We start from the raw sequence: 26029 nt of genomic DNA, 5'->3' as shown, positions 1-26029 counted from the left end.
ACAAATTAACAGTGCGGATAATGTGAAACCGGAAGAAAGACTACAATAAATATTCAGAACAAAGTTAATACATAAAATATCAAGCAGTAGTGTAAATAAAGTGCTAAAGAAAAGAAAAATGGGGAAACTGAAGTAGTTTATCTTTCTAATGAGACAGCGCGGCTTTCACGTGGGATTGTCGATAAGTTCCGCACATTTTGATATACTTTTATCGAGCCATAATTTATTTATCTAATAAATGACCTAAAAAGTATTGATTTGCCAAAATTGAAAATCAAATCAAGATTTAATTTAAAGGTAAACAAGCTAAAACCAGCCTTAAACATTGCCTAACAACTATATACATGCCATTAATTTTATACAATCCTATGTTGCATTTTACCTGTGACTGGAGAATTCAGAGTCTACAATGCAGGTAAATTTGACAGGACTCCCTTCCTCCACATTCAGGGACTTGGGGAATGTGGTAAACACTGGGCAGCTCGGTTTCTCATCGGGGTCTGAAAACAAAACATAAGCTCTTACGTCAACAACACGTGATTCCAGTCATCTCGTATTTTACTGTCTTACACAAAAAACAAATGTGTCAATAACTGATTTCAATTATCTCTTATACTGTCTTATACAAAAACCAAATCTGTCAACAAGTGATTTCAAATATTTCTTATACTGTCTTATACAAAAACCAAATCTGTCAACAAGTGATTTCAAATATCTCTTATACTGTCTTATACTAAAACCAAATCTGTCAAACTAGTGATTTAAATTATCCCTTATACTGTTTTATACAAAAACCAAATCTGTGAAGATCAAATTTGGGAGTAGTGACAGTTCTGTTTTTAAATTCAGTAAAAGAAAGAAAGAATTCTGTTTAAACTGAAAATCTAAATATTGTATCTGTTATTCTAATAGCAGACATACTGGCCTGCTTATAATAAAAAAAAAAATCTACAATAAAAAATTCACCTAAAAGTTGTGCTTGTTATTTTCAGTGTTACACATTATACAAACTACAATAGTTTAGTTGATATTTGTCACTAGCATGTATAATAAACTGTTGTCTGTTACCCATACTAAAATAAGAAATGTGTTGTTTATTTTAGCATATATATATATATATATATATATATATATATATATATATATATATATATATATATATATATATTATAATTATGCCCTCCATTTCATCGTAGATGATTGTTAATGCTTATAATATGTTATTATGTGTACAGATTGAACATTTTAACAACTGAACCCTCACTTTCAGTTACCTTGCACGTAAATTGTATATTACAAACAATAAAGAATTAATTAATTAATATAACTTAGCAACACCCCAACACAAAAACAAAACAATGAAGAATCCAAAGATTATTTTACTCATAAATTTGATATCATACACAATAAAACACACACACACGACGACTACATTGTACATTTAATTGTATATTTTTACTAAGAAAGACAACTGGATTTACCTTGCACGTAAACTGTACATTCACTGACTGCAGTACCGCCATTATTAACAGCCTCGCAGCAATAAACACCACTGTCTTCTGGGAAAATCTCTCCAATAATCAATTTGTACACATCTCCCGCATTCTCAAATCTAAAGTCTTCAGATGCTTTTAGTTCTTTTCCATTTCTCAACCATGCAACATCAGGTTTACCTAAACATAAAATTGAACATAAGTTAATCATGTTTCTGTGAAGTTTTCATGTAGTGTTCTTTATATTAAATATTATCACAGTAGAAAGAACCTAATATTTATTTTTCTTGGAGATTACAACAGATACATTAATCTTTGGGCGATTCCAATAGAACGATCATCAGCGAGTTGTTAAAATGTGAATAAAATCTATTACAGCTGAATTTCCATGATAAAATACTGGTAAGGACTGGTTGGGCAATAAAATGAAGGCTATTTTCTTACCTGCTATTCAACATTGTGCATTGTTTATTACATTGGTCATCAGTAACTTATTATAGTTTGCTAAATATCAAGGCATTAAAAAAAATCTACAGTAACAAACCATCGCTGAATTTGTGTTCCAAATCCAATAACACGACACAGAATAAAAATAAAAACCATTTTCTTACCGGATATCTTAAATCATCATTTTCATTACCTTATTAAATTACCTCATTAAACAGACTAATATGGTAGTGTTTGTGAGTTCATAAAAATTTACTGAACAATATTCTCAGCTTAATTTGTGGTGACAATGCATTAAATAATTAATTCTAAACATATTAATACTTTTTTTAATACCTTTGTCACTATTAATGTCATGATAATACTACTTTCTCGCTTGCATACCATATTCTACTACTTTCTCACCTGATATTCTACATTGTAGCGTCACCTGGTCACCATCATTGACCATTTGTCCATCAAGATGTTCTATAAAGCGTGGAACTGGTACCTGACCTTTTTCTTCACGTTCTGGTGCAGGCTGGGACTTCTTAGCTGTGAATGAAAAATATATCACAAAAATAAACACATGTAACAACCCAATATCTACATCTTCTATCACATAACCAAATGTACTTTCACTGCTAACAGAAAGGCGATTGTTTATTATTATTAAAAATATTCCCTGCAAACAAATTTTGAGCTATCATCTATGAAAATAACATGTTTGCATTTTGTTGTTATAATGTGTTGTTATAATGTATTGTTACTGTCATATGTGATGATGGTATTGTTAAATGTACTCTTAAGTAATATGTCATAACAGGTTTGTATTTTTCAGTGAATATACTGTTGAAACATGGTGTTTGTGTTGGTATGAGGGGGATGTTGTTTGTGTCATTAATACATTTGTATTTCTATTTGATGTTGATGATGCGACATTATGTTGTTGATGTGTTGGTAATCTTTTCCTAGTCATGCCATGCATAGCTATATTTTATACTACCAGCTATTCTACACTAGTCCACACACTAGAAAGAAAATTAATTAATGTGTTTTTTTAAGACAACCTAAAAATAAATTTTGAAAAGGAATGTTGACACATTTGATAGTATATTGTATTACATTTTGATTCATTTGTCATGTTTACATAAACTTAACAAACATTGTCTACTTTTTCTATTAAAAATATGATAAAATGTTTATTTTTGTATATATGTGTGTGATGGCCAAAACATATATCTGATATTCATTTATTGGCTATTTGTTATGATGTATTATTTTAAAAGAAAAATGAAAAATTATTGTTAAATTGCTTAATTTGACATTGCCTAAAACATTAAACTGAAAGATCCATCATTAGTACGGTAATGTTAAAACAAAATTATAATAAAATATACATACTATACCTCTATAAACAATACGAACAACACAACATCTATTCAGCATTGATCCAAGCAAATAAATTCAAGTTTGGGATGACCTGTTCTCGACAAAAGACTGACATCTAGTGAGAAGGATCTTACAGGAAATGAACATTCACATTCCTTCAGTCGTCCTAAACACCAATTGTGTGTATTTTCAAAACATTAATACAGCGAAACCCCTCTAAACCAGACACCCACAGTATCAAGTAAAAACTTTGATTTTAAGGGGTATCCAGTTTACAGAGGTTCTTGTCTGTATTAATGTTTAAAAAGGGACTGTGAAAAATATCCAGTTTTGATGGAATTCCGGTATATTGATGTCTAGTTTTGAGAGGTTTCACTGTAGTTCCGGTTGATGGTATTGGTATGGACTAAAGCATACATTTATATGCATTAGCCAGAGGCACGTCCTCATTTTACAACGAGCCCACACATCTGCACATTACCTAGAAGGACAACCAGACAATGTTTCCATTGATCACTACTGTTGCATCAATTAGAACTTTTCTAATTTGTCCTATGCTTGATAAAGTTGTAAACTATAGCACTAAGTTGTCATCTAATATTGACAGGAAACAGTATTTAAAAAGTTAATAATTGTACGACAATTGTGATTTTTTTAAAACCAAAAAACTATCCCCTTAAAAGTAACAGCATAATCCTAGATGAAAGACATACTCTATAATTGTAAGCCAGTGGTTAAATGTAGCCTATAATAAGAAATACTCTGCGATAGTTCCTCTCACTAGCCCAAATTAAATTTTTTTTTATGATAACCAAAGGAAGCAGACGTGTTTTTTGGTAATAACCCTGTGGAACATGGAAGTGTTCAGTAGTAGTAGCCGAAAGGAACAATAATATACAGTAGTGACTCCATAGAATAAGCAGTCCCACCTTATCTATTGACACAATAAAACAAGAATTGCCCCATAGTGATACTTGATTGAAACATGAAATGCCATTACATAAATGTTCCATAATAGTAAGCCTAAGGAACTAGCCAGAACAAAATAAGCCTTGTAGTAATATCCCATAGCAACAAAATACATGTCACATAACAGTAACCCATTGGACTAGCCAGAACAAAATGTGCCATAATATACTGTAGATCCTGAAATTAATGTGACCCTAAATTAATGAGAGTGACAGTGGGCAAACTAAAATGTGACATGAAATATTACTTTTCTAATAACACACGTCTGTGTACTTTTCGATTACATCAGAGTTCCAGGCATTTTCAAGAAGATCAACTCACTAATATGTCCGTCTAAACATCAATTAACCCTGTATGTCCGTCTAAACATCAATTAACCCTGTATGTCCGTCTAAACATCAATTAACCTGTATGTCCATCTAAACATCAATTAACCTGTATGTCCATCTAAACATCAATTAACCTGTATGTCCATCTAAACATCAATTAACCCTGTATGTCCGTCTAAACATCAATTAACCCTGTATGTCCGTCTAAACATCAATTAACCCTGTATGTCCGTCTAACATCAATTAACCTGTATGTCCATCTAAACATCAATTAACCTGTATGTCCATCTAAACATCAATTAACCTGTATGTCCATCTAAACATCAATTAACCTGTATGTCCATCTAAACATCAGTTAACCTGTATGTCCATCTAAACATCAATTAACCCTGTATGTCCGTCTAAACATCAATTAACCTGTATGTCCATCTAAACATCAATTAACCCTGTATGTCCGTCTAACATCAATTAACCTGTATGTCCATCTAAACATCAATTAACCTGTATGTCCATCTAAACATCAATTAACCTGTATGTCCATCTAAACATCAATTAACCCTGTATGTCCGTCTAACATCAATTAACCTGTATGTCCATCTAAACATCAATTAACCTGTATGTCCATCTAAACATCAATTAACCTGTATGTCCATCTAAACATCAATTAACCCTGTATGTCCGTCTAACATCAATTAACCTGTATGTCCATCTAAACATCAATTAACCTGTATGTCCATCTAAACATCAATTAACCCTGTATGTCCGTCTAACATCAATTAACCTGTATGTCCATCTAAACATCAATTAACCCTGTATGTCCGTCTAAACATCAATTAACCTGTATGTCCGTCTAAACATCAATTAACCTGTTTAATCCCTAGTGGTTTTGGTGAAATCAACTCAAAACATATTTGTGCAGCAATCATTTACCTAATGTGAATAGTTACCTAAATCTGGCTAAATATTAGCATACATGTACCATTACAGCTATATCTTCCTAAGATATTCCGACAAAGTTGCTGCGAACCTGAACAGTGAAAACAAAGAACAGTCAACCTCAGGATTAGCGTGCTAAATCCCATTCACGTGAGATGGATCATGTCGGCTTTTGTGGACTATCGGACAATTAGTCTATGATGAATTGTGTTCCAATTGTTTTATAAATGTATTAGAATTTTAATCTTTGTTTGTTTTAAAAGCATGTTGCACACAGCTTGCTGGACTATTGCTGGACAAAACATAAAAATAAATGTGTCATATTAACACGAACGTGCATTTTTCGCATTAATATTATGATCACATTAATTTCAAAATCTACAGTTGTTGTGACCCATTGGGACAAGTGTGATATAATAGTGATGCATTGCAACATAGTAATAACCTACTGGAAGAAGATATGCCATAATTTATTAGTGACCCATTGGAACTAATGCCCTAAAGTACTGACACATTGAAACAAGATATGCCACATTGAAGTTACCCATCAGAACAAGATATACCTTAATATGGTAGTGACCCATTGGAACAAGTGTAACACTTAACAAAAAGAGTTCTATGGTAGTAGTAACCTACTGGAACAAGCAGAACTCTTCATACAATAAAGAGGGACTGTAATCAAACACATTTTTATTAAGAACTCGCAATTAAACATTGACATATAATCAACAACAAGAACTTATACTGGAACCAGTTTATTAATTCAACTATACAAGTCATAGTAATTTTACTAATGTTTCTTACAAATTCATTCCTCTGGCCATTTTTAGATCTGAAAAAAATTCTGAACATAGGCAAATATATTTATCTTTGCACCAAACGTGTAGGTATAAAGGTCAGTGGCTATATGCGTAAGGTTTTTACAGTTGTCTAAGGATAAACATATAGGTAAACTATACATAGGCATATGTGATATACATAATATATAACACAAGTGGAACTAACCTTGCATCGTTATTAAGCAGTACGTTATATTTAACGTAAATAATCCGAACCTATAAATACTATATAATAAATATTCTAAACCTTATTATAAATATTAAGATATTCTATCAATGAATTATCATACAACTAGATTTTAATTATCTAAAAAATGTTAATCTGAATTAACTTTTGCATAAACTCACACATTATTTTTAGTCATAAAATGATCTGAAAAGCCTAATAGAATAGAGCTTTGTCTTACAAAACGAAAGTAGCAGTGGAAGCAATATTGTATTTATTAGTATCTTTTGAATAACAGTTTAGGTCTTTACTCACAAATTCAACACTAAATATATTAAAACATCTAAAACACTAACGACTGCTCGGGAAGTGTTTAACTTAATTATCAGTGTTAAGCTGTTTCAAAACATTTGATATTAAATGAATGGTTTAACTTCTACTATGAATATTAATTTGTTAAATGAAAATAAACCTAAATTTTTATAAGAATATCTTGTTTTACAGCTAGTCTACCTTATAACAAATAACTTAAGAAAAACAACAACATTTAAGCAAATATAACAGTATTTTTTCTTTTAAAAAATGCAAACAATATACTGCTTTAAAAAAAAAACTAGAAACAAATTGCAACAAAATATAAATGATATTTTATAAATGCTGTTGTTTTTATTTGTACCTGCTATTAATTTCAAGAACCACCACACAACAAAAAACATACGCTGCTTAGAAGGGCACACTATGAATTTCACAAAATACGCAGTTGAATGTCAATCAACATGGCTCTGATCTACAAAGCACTGAAAATGTTTAAGGCAACATGATCAAATATCCTTTTTCACAACTAAGAGAAAATGATATCATTTGCACAGAAAAAAAAGAAAAAGAAAAAAAAGGACCGAAATAATATGAGTTCTGCATTTGATTTTGAAGTGAATCTTTCACATCTGTTCTTTGTCACAAACAAACTTCACAACTATCCTGGCACCTTGAGTACAATTCAGTCAGCAGCCGTATTAACCTGCAAAAAGAATGGAACATAGTAAACAGTGTAATAATGTCCACATTAACCTGTAAAAAAGCGAAAATTAATTAAATTATGTAATACGATATACAATCTATTGTCATTATCTTGAGCAATGTAATATCAAGAACCCAGAATATCTCTAGGTTGAGACATTTTCACCAACAACTAAAAGTTTATTTTGTTTAATGACACTACTAGAGCACATTGATTAATTATTAATCATTGGCTATTGGATGTCAAACATTTGGTAATTCTGACACGTAGTCATCAGAGAAAACCTAGTGCAGCAAGAGATCTTTATATGCACTTTCCCACCAACAGGAAAGCACATACCATGACCTTTGACCAGCTGTGGTGCTAACGAGAAAAAAACGAATCAGTTGAATGTATCCACCGAGGTGGTTTGATCTTGCAACACAAGCACCTTAAGCTAAATCCAACCCCACCAACAACTACGGTAAGTTTATCTCTAAAAAATCCAACCCCACCAACAACACCGGTAAGTTTATCTCTAAATAATCCAACCCCACCAACAACTACGGTAAGTTTATCTCTAAATAATCCAACCCCACCAACAACTACAGTAAGTTTATCTCTAAATAATCCAACCCCACCAACAACTACGGTAAGTTTATCTCTAAATAATCCCAATCTGTGAATATTATTTTGTTATTAATGCATGGATTGGTCCAAATGATATCAAGTAACTTTAAAAACTGACGTTCAGAACTGCATGAATCTCAATTTTGTACTATTTTTTGGCAATGGAATAGATCAATTCAGCTGTTTTCTTATTTCAAATTAATTAAAGAACTGTTTTACATTATTTGTTAATGTTGAATCAGTAAATGAAGTTACTCCTTTAAAATTGTTCCCATTAATGTATGAAAGAATGTGAGAATTTTCCAATTCAGCTATACTGACAAAAAAAGCCAAACTGTAGAATACGGATTCCCCAAATGCAGTGCATTTATTTCCTGAAGAAAGAGTTTGACTGATATGTACATGTATATTATATTGATGAAATAGTATAAATACATTTAGAATTATAAAAATTTAACATGATCACTGTTTATTTTAATTGAAGTGTGAGCCACAGAACGGCTTTACACCAGACCTGCTAACCTTTAGTCAAGAGAAAGCAGGAGGTCTGTGTTGAAAAAGCAGGAGATTTTTTAAATGCACACAATTTAACCCAAAATCGCAAGTTTTTTTTTGTTTTTGTTTTTTTTACAATATGTCATATGAATACTACATAATGTCATATATACTTGTTAACCTTACATCTTGGTATTAAAAAATAATAATAAAGTTAACACACTCATGGATGAATAGCTTCATGCCAACAGTGTGTAAAGAGGCTCTGTGCATGGTTCATATGTGCATGAACGTCAAACATTATCACAATCAATTCTTAATTACCCGTCCCCTGATCATCAAGATAACAAAGTTCAATGGTAGTTCTTTTGTATTAACACAAGAAACAATAACATTTAAAAGGATTTATTTACTATGATTTAAGTAAGGTTTCACTACCTTGAGTTTATTTATGTTTTGCCTTATATAATAATTCTGGCTTCTTAAACATTTCAAACATTTATTCTGACATCAGGTTTTTATATCTATGTAATGATCATTTCTTGTTAAACAAAAATTTATAATGACAGGACAGGAGGCTGTATTTCATCTAAAATATGTAGCCTGAATAGTGTTTAATGAAACAAACTAAGTATACACTACAATACTTTCAAATAGATTTGTAAAATATAATAAATAGATTTTGATATGAAAAGCAGAAATATATAAAAGCAAAGTGAAAAAAAAAGCATAAAAGAAATGAATTACTTACATAACTGTTAAAAGAACTGGATCAAATGGCAAAATAATGGCAGAAGGCAGAAGGAATACCAGTCTTGGATGCAGCAGTGCAAGGCAGCAATCGAGAAAAACCAGTCCTTGCCACAGCACAGCATTGTTAGAAAAACTCAAAGAGCTTTAGGTCCGGTAAGTTTGTCAGAAAAAATGCAATTGTATCAACATTCCATAGACATTTATTTGGTAAATGCAATTGTATCAACATTCCATAGACATTTATTTGGTAAATGAAATTGTTATAATAGACCAAATATTATTTTCAATCTCATGCAAACAAAGAAAACACCAAGCAGTCAGGGAAGTTCATCAACTAGGCCCATCAAGTATTCATGCATTTGGGATGATCTGGCTTTATAGGTTTCAAAACCCAAAGAAAACCCATTAAAAATATCCCATTTGCTAGCTCTTTCCAATATTCTATCGAAACACTATATTGATAAACACTCAATGGAGAAGCAATTGTGTTCAACTAGTTTTTTTTTAAATGATTAAGTGTTATGGTTGAAAAATTACTGAGGGGACAGCCACCTTTCTCTCCTAACTATCTAAGCCACACAAATGATTTTTTTATATAGAACCTAAAGTCATTTGAAATCTGCCTTCAGTCAAAAGAGAAACAATGAGTTGCAAAGATTCCAGTATGCAATAAACTTGCAAGCAATTATTCTTGAAGCAATATAACCAAAGTAGAAATCCTCAAAAATAATAAATAACATTAAGAAAAAGAAAAGCAACTGTTAAGAAAAACAACAGCAGGGCTCAAATAACACCCAAATAACACCCAAGTCATATTACATTATGCTTCTACATCAGCTGGGGACTCATTGGTTTCAGGGACCTCTTTGGTTTCTGGGGTCTCTGTGGTTTCCTGGACCTCTTTGGGTTCCAAGACCTCTGGTGCTTCTTGGGCTTCTGGGGCTTCTGCAAACTCTGGGGCAACTGGGGCCTGTGGGTTTTTTACGAGGTCACTAGCAGGTGGTTCAACTGGGGTTTCACTTGTGTCTACAGGGGAGGATTCAGATGGCAGAGCTGGTTCTAGGGCAGGTTCAGATGGGGCTGCAGGGAGTTCATCAACAGGTGCAGATGGTTTTTCTGGTTTCTTAACAGCTGAAAGAAAGGCACGCTACAACACTGAAGGCAACTACTGACCATCTAATCATGCAGACTAAAAATTTACATTCATTCTCAACAAACTACTGGATTTTTAATATTATATGTTTATATGTAACACTTAGATGTGTCTGTGTGCTAAAGTTTATCCATTTGCTACTCAATAAATGTCCCAATTCAAATTGACAAGGAATACAATTGTATACTCAAATAAATAATAAATTAAGTCCAAAACAATTAAATATTCTATTTAAAAAATATCACTTGCACTGCAAAAATATAAAGGTTATGTAGAATGACTACAACATAATTTTTAAAATCTTGACTACCTAGGTAATACAAATTATTATACATTGTATAAAGTTTATATGTGAAAATCAGTTCAGCAATGATAAAACACCAGCTCTCTAAAATAAAAAGTCATTAAATGATTTTTAATGAAAACAATAATAAGACTGATGTCAAACAGTTAATTACAACATACAGAAATACAGATACAACAAACTAAAACAACTAACACAACATCGATTTCTGACAAATATTTTAAGTAAAAATAATCTAATAAACAATAAAAATATATGTTACTATGCATGCAACAAATTCTAGCAAACAACATTGAATTACATAATTAAAATAAATCATAATAGCTCAAAATAAAAGACAAAATTACACATAATTATTTTACCTTATTTCCTCTGCTTGACACATCATAAAGAAAGAAAACATTCCAGTATGCCTGTATTAGTTCATTAGTTTATGGCTTATTATTAAGACATAATTATTTTAATTAATGTTACATGTATTAGTAAGCATAAAATATTGCTATGTTGAAACCTTTAAGACCAGTTAAAAAGTATTCTGCATTTTAAAAACCATACATCAGAGTTTGAAACTTGGAAAAACCATTTTGTAAAAAATCAACTAAAAATCTTCAGTACTCAGTGTACTCAGTTAGCTTTGGTTGTACAGAAAAGTTTTACAAATTGTTTTATAAAACTTCCAAACATGCAGAAATCAACCATTATTTCAAAAAAAAATATCAACGATTACTTGAAATTATTTTGCCAAATTTAAAGAAAATTCACAAATTATGTTTAAAATTAGCAATCAGTAAATTTGGTGAGTGACAGCCCTAGGTCTGATATTGCTTGCATTACTGGTGTTAAAGTTCAACATAGCAGTGTTATTATTATCTACGTGTACGATATATAAGTTTATTTACGCTGTATTTCGGTGTCTGATGATAGAGGCGATTCATCTGAATCTGCAACAGAACGTGAAGGTTAAGGAGAAAATGGGAACACAGCAAAACAAGTTAAAGGATAAAAAAAAATGGGAAATCTTTGTCTATGGGAAATCTTTGTCTACAGGAAACCGAATCACAAAAACAAGCAAATAGTCATCTTTCCTGTTTACTTACAAATACAATATAAAACCTGTGTTATTTAATGCTGGGTCTGTACCTAAACTACACTAGCATGAGGACCAGTAAAAATGGAATCGGGGAACAATAATATAGGGTCTTCTCCACAAAAGGAGATAAAAAGAGTCTTTTTAATGTAAAAAAGGGCACTTTTCAAAAGTTTCTAGACTAGGTGTAGCCCCAAGTGCCCCATAAGGGAATATCAAAAAGATCCCTTAAAAAGGTTTGTATTAAAAATTGTAATACAGTGACCAATCCAATTTTAACAGTTTGACTCTGCACAATGTGCACTTGTGATGAGACTGTTCAACTGGTTTAGTCTGTATTCTGATCCACCTCTACGTACAGCAAGATAACATTTTTAAAATAATTTGAAAAAGTTAATGTAGGTACTACAAAAGTACTTTCCAAAAACTTTCAATGTCCCAATTTCAAACTAAATACGAGGACTGAGTTTGACAGATTTTCAGCTATGTCAACAACAGGAGTAATATTATACTTCTCAGCCAGGGTTGCAGAAAGTACTAGTTTTCTGACTAGTGATGTTCCAATGATCGATTATAATAATACAAAAAATTTATCGTTTTAGCTCTACCGATGCGATGATCAATTATTAACACCCATAATCGATTGAGAGGGGAAAATGTTAACAATAATTCTTCTCCCTGTTTAGATGATGGAATTGATGTAAATATGTTAGGGTTGGTGTTTGTTTTCATGGGTACATAAAGAAAAAGCAACATGAAATGATTGTTAAAGATCATGGTGAACACGGCAATAGGTGCATGGTCCTTAATGAGTCAGAACACAACATGTTCTAATTTCACTGGATAATCATTCTGAATGAAGTTTGTTTTATAACAAAATTGTACTGCAGACCAATGCACTAGTAAATGACTGGTGGACTAGAATAAAGTCTGATGGGCTAGTAAATTTTGATTAGTACTAGCCCAATGGACCAGTGAGATGATTTCCATTTCTGCACCCCTGTCAAAATAAAAATAATTAAGACAAACAACAAGGAAATGCAGGACAAAATCCAAACAGATTAAAACCAACCTACAAAGGAACTAACATTCTATGAATATACTTATATGGTAACAAATATGTCTGGATGTGGATGACTGGATATCACCTAAAGCTAAAGGTTACACAACAAATTACTTACATTTTACAACAATGTTTGCCTTCGTTGACGCCACGCCTGCAGTATTTGATGCCTTACACACATAGTCACCCTCATCATCTACCATCACTTCTGCTATTTCTAGTGTGGCGACACCATTTCTATATTTTAGTGTTACAATATCATCAGAGCTCAGCATCTAGAAGCAGAATAAACCATTCAATGAATGTTGTATTTAAAAAACTAGAATGGCAAAGCCATGATGGCTCGTATGTCATATGCTGAACACTGGAAATGTAAATCAATTCATATAATTGCTATCACAATTGTTTTCACTCTTTCAGTTCAGACACATTTTGAGAAGAGATCAAAATTGAATCATTAATGTGAAATGCAAAGTCTATTTGATTCTCTCTCAAACCAAATTTGAACCATGAACAATGGCTGAACTGTCAAAGAGAAGTCGGGTCTTACTGAATGGATCACAGTACAGTTGATTCCTAGAAATACATAAATGTGGTGATTCACTAATAATAATGTAATACACTTTATATTATACCTGTCCATTCAAGAACCATTCCACAGAAGGCTCTGGTTTTCCAGACACTGTACATGTCAGTTGAAGTCTGTCGCCCTCGCTTACAGTGACAGGAGAAAGGTTCTGAGAGAAGGTTGGAGCCTGTTCTTCACTCCGTCCTGTGTGACATGACAAGAATTACACAATTTTTGTATTACAGTCAATAAATATCACATCAGAATAGAAATGATGGAATACTTTCCAATAAAAGATATTGTGCATTATTATTTTTATCAGTTAATTAACTTCTGTTCCCATATTACACATGCAGGAATCTTTAGATATGTTTGAATTCACCTCTGCCCAATTGAAGTGACCTTTATAATGTTTGTTTGTTTGTTCTGTTTAACCAGCACAACACCAGCACATTGATTTATTAATCATCGGCTATTGGATGTCAAACAGATGGTCATTTTGACAGTCAGAGAGGAAATCCACTACATTTTTCCATCAGTAGCAAGGGATCTTTTATATGCATCATCCCACAGACAAGATAGCACATACCACAGCCTTTGATATACCAGTCGTGGTGCACTTGCTTGAGCGAGAACCTTTATAATAAGTTCGTTTATTTCCAATCATCAACGACAATATACAACACTAAAGTGCCCTGAAAATGCATCTCTGATAATCTTCAAAATCTTCTGGGAAGCATGCCCCTAAAGATCACTCTCTCTCTAATTGGGAGCTTGACTTATTCTTTTTTTAAAATTTTGTGACACCTTCTTTACAAAATCCTGAACCTGCCCATGATGTCTTTCTACTTTTTTGCTGAGGATGTGTTTTGAGTGCAGCATAAAACTGACTGAAAACTGGATGGATATTACTTTAAAACTTTAAGAAGGAAACTCTCTCACTCTTTTTCTCAGATGTACTTGAGAATTCTTCAATCTCCTCTCTCCCTGAACGCCTTGTTGTCCTGGTAGATGAGGATTCTTCATAACTAGAAAATTCTTCAATATTTGCTCCAGACTTTGTCCTTCTAACCATTCTCGAAGTGCTTTTCGATGACATCATTTCTAGATCTTTTTTTGTATGAACTCGATCTGTAATTAATTAAATGGATTACAAAACTTCTGTCACATTGTCTGTTCTTTTTTGAAGGCATCAGTAACTCAGAGTGTATTTAACATGTAGAATATTATACAGTATTTAATAAGCCAGTTGTACAGCAAGTGTAATTGGTAGGGTGTCAGTGGGACCCCTATTTTTAAAACAATAAAAAAAAAGTAATAATAAAGGGGTATACGTATAGACAGAAAAAATACAATCATCTTAAAACAAACTGACATATCTTTTTACTGAAATAATGGCAGATGTGTAGCACTAGTAAGCACTAGTAAACACTAGAAAACTGATTCCAAAATCTGTTCTTTAAGCTCCAACTAATACAACCCTTGAAATTGGGATCATCTTACAATGGCAATATTGATACCAATATTAACAAAGTAAATACCCAACAATGAGGAAAATGCCATCACAATGGTTTTACCACTGTGAAATTTAGGATTGCTAATGGCTACATAAGATATTTTATGACTACATAAACAGTTTTTTCTCACCTTCAACAATAACACGAGTGCTAGATGAGTGCTCTCCCAGGCTGTTGGTGGCAACACAGGTGTACTTGCCGCTGTCTGTCACTTTAGTGTTCTGGACTTCTATTGAGCAAATACCGTAGGAATACTGAATACTGTAGTGTGAATTGTCTGTCACATCCTCATTGTCTTTAAACCATCTAACCTGGTAGGAAATAAATTAAATTAAATGATTACAAAAATGTTTTACCCCAGATTTGTACTAAATAAAAAGATTTTAAAGTGGTTATTCATCAGTACAATATAATAAGCTAAAATATCAGTGATGGACATGAACCTGTACTAAGATCACCTTAGTGCATAAGGTAGCTATGCACTTAAGGTAATCTTAGGGCTAAGATCGCTTTGTGGAACGGGGCCCTGGACAACAAATTGGGTGGAGCTAAAAGCCAGAGGTATACCTTTGGTGGTGGGTGAGCCTTGACACAACAGATGAGTTTGAACTCGGATCCTGCTTGGATGACTCGAGGTCGGAGATCAAAGTTGAATTGGGGAGGCTCATCCTCAATTGGTTTCTCGAACTGTATTTCCTCAAATTCCTTCTTCCTACAAGCAACACACACAAAAACAAAAATTACACTTTTCTTACTTACTGTAATTGTAAAAAAAGATTTAATTTAAAAAAAAAAAATGATTTGTAAATATTTTGTTCTCAAATACAGCAAAAGAATTATTAATTAATTAAAACATATGTCATATTATCTTTTTCACTGATCTAATGACTTAAATATTGAACTTAAAAGTATTAACCAACAATGTATTTTTTCCAAAAATATTGCTAAATGCACCCCACTATTCTTCCTTTAAAAAATTTCAGTTTTCTAAAATGTTCATTTAATTTCCTGTAATCTGCATGCAGATAAAACAAACAAAAAACATCATTTCTCTGTGGTCCATTTGTTCTTTTGTAGCAGATGTGTCTTTTTCAAAACTGGATCTAAAAGTTACAAAACAATAGCTGTCAAAATCCATTATGACCACTTTCCAACAATAAAGCAATGGATAATCTCTTGCTAATAAAAACTGTTATGACAATTTAATATTGTTCTGTAAAATAAACATTTATTTTAAAGGATAAATTCTTACCTTCTTGGAGTATTTTCCCTACTTGGAGGCTTAGGTACTTCTGGACTGGCTGAAAAGTGAATTTAAAGAATAGTTTTCATTGGACATTAACATTTAACATTCAGTTACAACTGAACATTACTTTTAAAAAATAAAACAATCATGAAACTTTACAATGTCTTGAAAACATAGGGACATCTGTGAGCTTTTGACCAAAGAACAATGACAAATTTGCAAGTAGCACCAACATTCACAATTTTGGCAAAATACTGACATTTTCATACCTGACCAATAGATTCTAATCATAAGATTTTATTTTTAAGTTAGTCCCTAAAATTTCAACAACTTTTTGAAAAAATGTTATCTTACGTTCTACTTTGAGAGATGCCTTCTCCTCCTTTCTGCCGAAAGAGTTCTCTGCTCGTACAAGTACTTCCCCTTTGTCATCGACCTTGACACGACTGATCCGGAGCTCGTACTCTTTACCTGAATACTTCTGCATGAACTTAATGCTCTGAGTCAGTATTGTATCATTCTTGTACCTGAAACGTGGAAAGCAGAAATATGTCTCATAATTGGGATAAATAAGACCACAAGTCTTGTTTTGTAATAGTATCATTATGCAGAGTTATTGTTCTATCAAATGAACACAGCAATTATAGTCATTTTGATGAAATGAATAATGATTACTGTAATAACAACCTTTCATCATATTTATTTTGTTATATAAATAAATACCAGTATGTACACTAACTTTTAACTACACGCTATCTTTTATATAAATAAATACCAGTATGTACACTAACTTTTAACTACACGCTATCTTTTATATAAATAAATACCAGTATGTACACTAACTTTTAACTACACGCTATCTTTTATATAAATAAATACCAGTATGTACACTAACTTTTAACTACACGCTATCTTTTTTATATAAATAAATACCTATCTTTATGTACACTAACTTTTAACTACACGCTATCTTTTATATAAATAAATACCAGTATGTACACTAACTTTTAACTACACGCTATCTTTTATATAAATAAATACCAGTATGTACACTAACTTTTAACTACACGCTATCTTTTATATAAATAAATACCATGTACACTAACTTTTAACTACACGCTATCTTTTATATAAATAAATACCAGTATGTACACTAACTTTTAACTACACGCTATCTTTTATATAAATAAATACCAGTATGTACACTAACTTTTAACTACACGCTATCTTTTATATAAATAAATACCATGTACACTAACTTTTAACTACACGCTATCTTTTATATAAATAAATACCAGTATGTACACTAACTTTTAACTACACGCTATCTTTTATATAAATAAATACCAGTATGTACACTAACTTTTAACTACATGCTATCTTTTATATAAATAAATACCAGTATGTACACTAACTTTTAACTACATGCTATCATTTATGGGCAATACTTCATTCAAACCATGGTGCTAGACTTTAGATTTCTACAAGATTAGGGACCAATATTAAATGTTTTAGAGTGTAAACTTAAATATTTAATAATGTCACATGCATGCAATTTGTTGCCATGATGTTAAAGTCTCAGATTATATCAGTCTTGAGTTTAGATTCTAAGCCCTATTTCTCATCGATCACAAATGATGGTTTAAATTTGATTTCAGAGAGGATCACCTAAACTTTGTATTTCATGTTACCATTTCAGTTTTGATCTCTGTTAAAATCGCTTTGAACTGAATGATTTACATGTAAAACTGCTTCTGACATGTTTTTTTCACAGTTCATTGTAAACCATATTTACCTGATAGTAATCAATGTTTAAGTCTCTCATTTCTGAATCACAAATGAGAAATTGGGTCTAAAACTTTATAAGCATGGTGCTGGGCCTGTTACGATCGTGCCGTGGAGATATGTGACACAATCTCTACTAACCAGGTAACAATAGGAGGAGAAGCAGCGATGATCTTGCAGTCAAATTTCACAGTCTGTCCCTCAGGAACGTTCACATTGCGGGGTTTGCGCACAAACCTTGGCATGGCTTCACGACGATCTGTCAACAAAGATTATTTGTTAAACAAATATTTGTCCACATGTAACAAAATAAGAATACATTTCTTTAAAACAAAAATGTTTCTGAAATAACAGAATGGTTAAAGATTAGAGAAGGTTGAGTTCAAATATTTGAGAATTAATTATTATAAAGCAGAAAGGAATTCTTTCATTAAATTTTTTTAAATGTTGCACTAAAATTGCATGCCTGTCCTATATTGTGAATTATACTTTTTAGTTGAGCAGTGTAGTTTATCAATTATACTGATTAAATGAGTAGTTTAATTTGTATTTTATAAAACAATTAAACATTCTTACATAAGTTCAGGATAATGTTCTTACCGAAATAAGCATCATATATTTGGTACTCCTTAGGTCTGTGTTTTCTCAGTGAACTGAAGTTAGCAATGCGACCGATTGCAGGCATTGGAGCTGGCCAATCAGCCTGGAAAAAAAACATGAAAAAATTATTTTTAATGCAATATAAACCTTTAACATAAAATTTGATTGTAACCTGCTAAAATAATAAACCCATGACAAAACCAAACCATTTTGTAAAAACAAATTCTTGATTTATAGGGAGTTAAAAAATATGCATACACTAAACAAAACATTGGAATTCTTTTCATTATGATTTATCATCCTGCTGCAATATAGTGATCGTATATTGATATATAACATGCAGTCAAAAGAAATGTGTAAATATTCATGGCATAAACATTGGAATTCTTTTCATTATGTATTTATCATTCTGCTGCAATATAGTGATCATATATTGATATATAACATGCAGTCAAAAGAAATGTGTAAATGTTCATGGCATAAAGGTGACCATGTAAATTATGTTATGCCTATCAGACCTGCTGAAACAAAATCAGCCACGGAATAACCACTTGTACATAGTGTTAAATGAGAAAACTGGAGTAGGGATATCATCCCCTAATTATATGCTTCAAGTACAGTTGAATCTACTTTACTGCATATCGGTTTATAGCATAAATCGGTTATTTGCATTGATCAGCTACTAACATATTTTTCCTTGATCTTCTGTCGGATCTTGTTGTAGCGGCTGGAAGGAATCCTGTGGGTGAGGTTGCTATGGTCACCCTGCATCAAATAAATGAAAGATCAGACAATGTTAACATGCATCTTTATTACATTTGTATTTTTTGCATACACAATCATACCTGTAGTAACTTTTATTTTTGTTCATGACATTTGCTCATTCATTTTAAATGGAACCCCCACCCCCCCTGTATATGTCAGTAGTGCTTGTTCACAAAGTTAATTTCCTTATTAAACACATAGCTTTAAAAATACATCTTTGTGTGTCTCCAGTATACAATGAAGTATCAATGTCATTATGAATTTAAGTCGAGATCACTTTTAATATAAAAGCTACAATAACAAATTAAATGATAATAAGCTTCCTTTGTTGAACTAGGTGAAAGCCCTCTACCTTTAACAAAGAGACCTACTGAATAAGGTGTATTTATGTTATTTTAAATCCCCCCCCCCCCCCAAAAAAAAATCCATCTTTGGTGCCTCCTTTTAACATCTTCTTAAAGAGTTTACCCTTCCTCCAATTCAAATAGCCATTATGTGCCTGTAATAGGCAGAGAATACCGACTTAAATTAATATAAGGCAGTTAAGAGTTTAAAAAAAGTTAAAGTTTAATGATACCACTGGAGCACATTGATTAATTAATGTTAAACATTTGGTAATTCTGATTCTGAGAAATGCTGAGAAATGAAATGTTACAGATTTACAAAGTAGAGACATGACTATCCAATAGCATAGCCTAAAAATGGAAGCCATGATTTAAACTGACTAATTAACATAACATATCTGTCTTACCTTAAGCCATGGGTGTTCTAGAGAGTCATGAACAGTAAGTCTCTTCCTGGAAAACAAAGTACCATACATTAATACAGACACACAAAAGTGTAACTTTAATATTCTCTGATCACAGAGGCAAACAAAGAGGCATATGTGCAGGAAATCATGCAGGGGGTTCTGGATTGTGGTGAGTGAAGTTTTCGGGGTTCGGGTTATTTTCTATGCAAAGTGTTTTGTTATTGACTGAAAACCTTCAAATTTTATTATGAACTGTTATAAAAAAAAACCCCAGCTTTAAAATCTTTTGATATGAACATAACAGATTAATAACAACATAAACACCTGTTTTACAACATCAACTTGCATTTTGAGAGTACTGCTAAAGCAATACATGTCCCCTACCAGGCCCAAAACCTTTTTGTATCTCCTAAGTTTATGGGCCATAACTCTGTCACAATTGGATAAATCACCATGAAAGTCAAACTTGAGGCATTGTGAAAAAGAAATCCAGAAACATATGTGGTACAAACGGACAGGTAGACAGGACAGAGATAAAACCTATCATCCCCTCCGGTTGGACTGGTAGGGGACTAGTAACAGAGATTTACATAATATATAGGAGGTGGCTTGATAATACTTATTTCAGCAACAACCATCAGATCTTTACTTACTGGGGTTGCTTCTGAAGGAGAGATTTGATGAAATCTTTGGCTTCTTGAGATACATTTGAAAACGCATCTTCGTCAAAATCCCAATCACAGCGTTTTACATTCTGCAAGGTGTCCAGATCATCTTCACCCGCAAACGGAGATAAACCGCTCAATCTACAGAGAAACCCAACATACACACATTATTATGAAGTAGAAATGAAATAACAAAACTGCAAGCAAAAATTTACATCTTTTAATCAGAATTTTATCTTTAAAAGAAATCCAAATCAAATTATGTATAAGCATTCTTTGAAACAACTGGCTCTGAATCCATCTATTAATGTTTTTGTCAGTTAGTCCAATTAACATGAGACATAGCTATATATACACAAGAAATATAAAATGTTGTTGTTGTTCAGAATATAAACAATATTTCATAGTCAAAATATCCACTCCAAAGTTATTTTTAAAACAATTTACCTTTTATACAAAGTGAGTGAATGAATGAATGAATGAATGAATGAATGAATGAATGAATGTTTAATAACATAAAGCTTAAACAAATATATCATTCACTGAATATCTTTTGAAGTTAATCATGAATAAAATTTAAATCTGATCATTAGTATTTCAATAATAGTGGATTCAAGAAGATTGTGTAAACCACATGACAGTAGCAAAATGTGTTTGGTTTTAAGTTTAGAAAAGGACTCTTGTTTTTTAAGTAGATAAATGAGGAAAATCCTACTCACAGGACATATGCCAACACACCGACAGCCCACATGTCGGTGTAGAATCCAACAGGTTCTCGTTCAACAATTTCAGGGGCAGCGAACTCCGCTGTTGCTGTTGTAACCTTGACAACTTCATCTGGGTTCAGCTTGGTGGCCAGGCCGAAATCTATCAGCTTGACAGTAGTGCTGTTCTTAGTCTGGCACATGACATTCTCAGGCTAATAAAACAAAATAAATGTCATTACACACTTATGGACAAGAACTGAAACAACAAATATGATGGAACCATTTTAAAATGATGATCACTGCTAAAATGAGAAGAATTGCTGAATATAGAAGGAAAACATGGAGCATTCTAACGCTTTTCTTCTGTGGTCACAATTTTGACACCTAAGAACCAAATCTGAAATAAATAAAATTATATTGTTAAGAGCTCAAATGTTCAAGTTGAAAAAAGTGACTGCATGAACTACTTGACCAATGGTCAGTGTTGATTGGTATTGAAAATTTGGATAGCATGCTGATATTGCCAAAGTGCTATCTGATGAGTGATGTCCAAAATCCAAGTTCTGATTGCACTAACCCATGAAAAAGTGACATAAATTTTAAAAAATTCAAATGTCCTGCAATGCCTTTCTGTGATATAAAAGTCACATTGAATTATCAGCTGGTAGTGGCACAAAGGTATATTTGCTCCACTAACAAAACTGACAAATAGTGAGACACATGCTCCTTCCGTCCCCTCCTTCATCCTACACCAGTGTTATCAGGTGCAGGTGCAGGAAGTTTAGCAGGGCAGGGTTTAGATTGTAGTAAGCAAAGTTTATGGAGGGGGGTCAAGACATGCTCCCTCCGTCCCCTCCTTCATCCTACACCAGTGTTATCAGGTGCAGGTGCAGGAAGTTTAGCAGGGCAGGGTTTAGATTGTAGTAAGCAAAGTTTAGCAGGGCAGGGTTTAGATTGTAGTAAGCAAAGTTTATGGAGGGGGGTCAAGACATGCTCCTTCCGTCCCCTCCTTCGTCCTACACCAGTGTTATCAGATGCAGGTGCAGAAAGTTTAGCAGGGCAGGGTTTAGATTGTAGTAAGCAAAGTTTATGGAGGGGGGTCAAGACATGCTCCTTCCGTCCCCTCCTTCATCCTACACCAGTGTTATCAGGTGCAGGTGCAGGAAGTTTAGCAGGGCAGGGTTTAGATTGTAGTAAGCAAAGTTTAGTGGGGTCAAGACATGCTTCCTTGGAAAATGTATTGTAAAAAAACAAAAACAATTGCTTGAGCAAGGTGGGTTCTTGTCCCCCTGCCTGGTTACTGATTAAAGAAACAAAGTAAAATTTGTTTTGCTTAATGACACCACTAGAGCACATTTATTTATTAATCATTGACAATTGGATGTGAAACATTTAGTAATTCTGGCATATAGTCTTAGAAAGGAAACCCGTTACATTTTTCCGTTAGTAGCAAGGGATCTTTTATATCCACCATCCCATAGACAGGATAACATATACCATGGCCTTTGATACAACAGTTGTGGTGCACTGGTTAGAATGAGAAACAGCCCAATGGGCCCACTGATGGGGATCAATCCTAAACTGATAGCGTATCAGGCAAGCACTTTAGCACCGCAATAAAGAAACAAATAATCCATACAACTTACCTTGATGTCGAGGTGCACGATGCTGTTCTCATGCATGTGTTTGAGTCCCTCGCACACCTGTCTCATGTAGTTGATCACCTCAGCCTCTGACATCTTGTAGTCCTCGGCCGCGATCCGGTCAAACAGCTCGCCACCAGACAAACTGAAAACAGTTCACAACACACATCACAGACAGCTCAGGTACTGACAAAACTTGGTTTTAAAGACACTGGACACAATATCTGAAAAACTTTGCAGTGTTTTGAAACATGAGTGATTATTGTTTGCTTTTCATCAAAGAACAAAAACAGGAACAGCTTTTTGGATGTTAATAAAATCTTAAATTCCAAAACATTTAGAAGTTTTTTTACCCCTGATTTCATAAAATATTGATGTTCTACCAACAAAAATGTAAGCTACAAAACAGATTAAACAAACGTACAACTCAAGAATGAGAACCATCTCATATTTGTCATCAAGATCACATGACTACCATCACCTACAGTATTCTTAATTAGTGGTGTAAAACATGTAAGAAACTCACTACCATCACCTACAGTATTCTTAATTAGTGGTGTAAAACACTTAGACACATGACTACCATCACCTACAGTATTCTTAATTAGTGGTGTAAAACACTTAGACACATGACTACCATCACCTACAGTATTCTTAATTAGTGGTGTAAAACACTTAGACACATGACTACCATCACCTACAGTATTCTTAATTAGTGGTGTAAAACACTAAGAAACTCACTACCATCACCTACAGTATTCTTAATTAGTGGTGTAAAACACTTAGACACATGACTACCATCACCTACAGTATTCTTAATTAGTGGTGTAAAACACTTAGACACATGACTACCATCACCTACAGTATTCTTAATTAGTGGTGTAAAACACTTAGACACATGACTACCATCACCTACAGTATTCTTAATTAGTGGTGTAAAACACTACACACTACCACTACCATCACCTACAGTATTCTTAATTAGTGGTGGTTAGAAACATGACTACCATCACCTACAGTATTCTTAATTAGTGGTGTAAAACACAGTATTCTTAATTAGACACATGACTACCATCACCTACAGTATTCTTAATTAGTGGTGTAAAACATGTAAGAAACTCACTACCATCACCTACAGTATTCTTAATTAGTGGTGTAAAACACTTAGACACATGACTACCATCACCTACAGTATTCTTAATTAGTGGTGTAAAACATGTAAGAAACTCACTACCATCACCTACAGTATTCTTAATTAGTGGTGTAAAACATGTAAGAAACTCACTACCATCACCTACAGTATTCTTAATTAGTGGTGTAAAACACTTAGACACATGACTACCATCACCTACAGTATTCTTAATTAGTGGTGTAAAACATGTAAGAAACTCACTACCATCACCTACAGTATTCTTAATTAGTGGTGTAAAACACTTAATTAGTGGTGTAGACACATGACTACCATCACCTACAGTATTCTTAATTAGTGGTGTAAAACATGTAAGAAACTCACTACCATCACCTACAGTATTCTTAATTAGTGGTGTAAAACATGTAAGAAACTCACTACCATCACCTACAGTATTCTTAATTAGTGGTGTAAAACACTTAGACACATGACTACCATCACCTACAGTATTCTTAATTAGTGGTGTAAAACATGTAAGAAACTCACTACCATCACCTACAGTATTCTTAATTAGTGGTGTAAAACACTTAGACACATGACTACCATCACCTACAGTATTCTTAATTAGTGGTGTAAAACATGTAAGAAACTCACTACCATCACCTACAGTATTCTTAATTAGTGGTGTAAAACACTTAGACACATGACTACCATCACCTACAGTATTCTTAATTAGTGGTGTGTAAAACTACCATCACCTACAGTATTCTTAATTAGTGGTGTAAAACATGTAAGAAACTCACTACCATCACCTACAGTATTCTTAATTAGTGGTGTAAAACACTTAGACACATGACTACCATCACCTACAGTATTCTTAATTAGTGGTGTAAAACACTTAGACACATGACTACCATCACCTACAGTATTCTTAATTAGTGGTGTAAAACATGTAAGAAACTCACTACCATCACCTACAGTATTCTTAATTAGTGGTGTAAAACACTTAGACACATGACTACCATCACCTACAGTATTCTTAATTAGTGGTGTAAAATCACCTACAGTATTCTTAATTAGTGGTGTAAAACACTTAGACACATGACTACCATCACCTACAGTATTCTTAATTAGTGGTGTAAAACACTTAGACACATGACTACCATCACCTACAGTATTCTTAATTAGTGGTGTAAAACACTTAGACACATGACTACCATCACCTACAGTATTCTTAATTAGTGGTGTAAAACACTTAGACACATGACTACCATCACCTACAGTATTCTTAATTAGTGGTGTAAAACATGTAAGAAACTCACTACCATCACCTACAGTATTCTTAATTAGTGGTGTAAAACACTTAGACACATGACTACCATCACCTACAGTATTCTTAATTAGTGGTGTAAAACACTTAGACACATGACTACCATCACCTACAGTATTCTTAATTAGTGGTGTAAAACACTTAGACACATGACTACCATCACCTACAGTATTCTTAATTAGTGGTGTAAAACATGTAAGAAACTCACTACCATCACCTACAGTATTCTTAATTAGTGGTGTAAAACACTTAGACACATGACTACCATCACCTACAGTATTCTTAATTAGT

General features: G+C 32.9%; 1 protein-coding gene across 1 annotated transcript in view; it reads right to left on the bottom strand.

Annotated features, from left to right (window-relative positions):
* LOC121381773 (twitchin-like) overlaps window positions 1-24408 on the bottom strand; it is a 28931-nt gene extending 4523 nt beyond the window's left edge. Inside the window, 22 exon segments of the mRNA XM_041511125.1 lie at window positions 383-500; window positions 1482-1673; window positions 2346-2474; window positions 3324-3330; window positions 10252-10556; window positions 11782-11823; window positions 13151-13307; window positions 13668-13804; window positions 14543-14731; window positions 15248-15428; window positions 15685-15829; window positions 16370-16418; window positions 16718-16890; window positions 18290-18407; window positions 18749-18851; window positions 19436-19513; window positions 20265-20310; window positions 20918-21070; window positions 21649-21848; window positions 23283-23424; window positions 23704-23750; window positions 24403-24408. Of these exon segments, the coding sequence (XP_041367059.1) occupies window positions 383-500; window positions 1482-1673; window positions 2346-2474; window positions 3324-3330; window positions 10252-10556; window positions 11782-11823; window positions 13151-13307; window positions 13668-13804; window positions 14543-14731; window positions 15248-15428; window positions 15685-15829; window positions 16370-16418; window positions 16718-16890; window positions 18290-18407; window positions 18749-18851; window positions 19436-19513; window positions 20265-20310; window positions 20918-21070; window positions 21649-21848; window positions 23283-23424; window positions 23704-23750; window positions 24403-24408 (2717 nt within the window).
* Between the last annotated feature and the right edge of the window lie 1621 nt (window positions 24409-26029).

This window comes from Gigantopelta aegis, chromosome 9 (assembly GCF_016097555.1).
Source record: "Gigantopelta aegis isolate Gae_Host chromosome 9, Gae_host_genome, whole genome shotgun sequence".
Classification (NCBI taxonomy): domain Eukaryota; kingdom Metazoa; phylum Mollusca; class Gastropoda; order Neomphalida; family Peltospiridae; genus Gigantopelta; species Gigantopelta aegis.
Note: the sequence above shows the minus strand (reverse complement) of the source record. Positions and strands in the feature narration are given on the sequence as shown.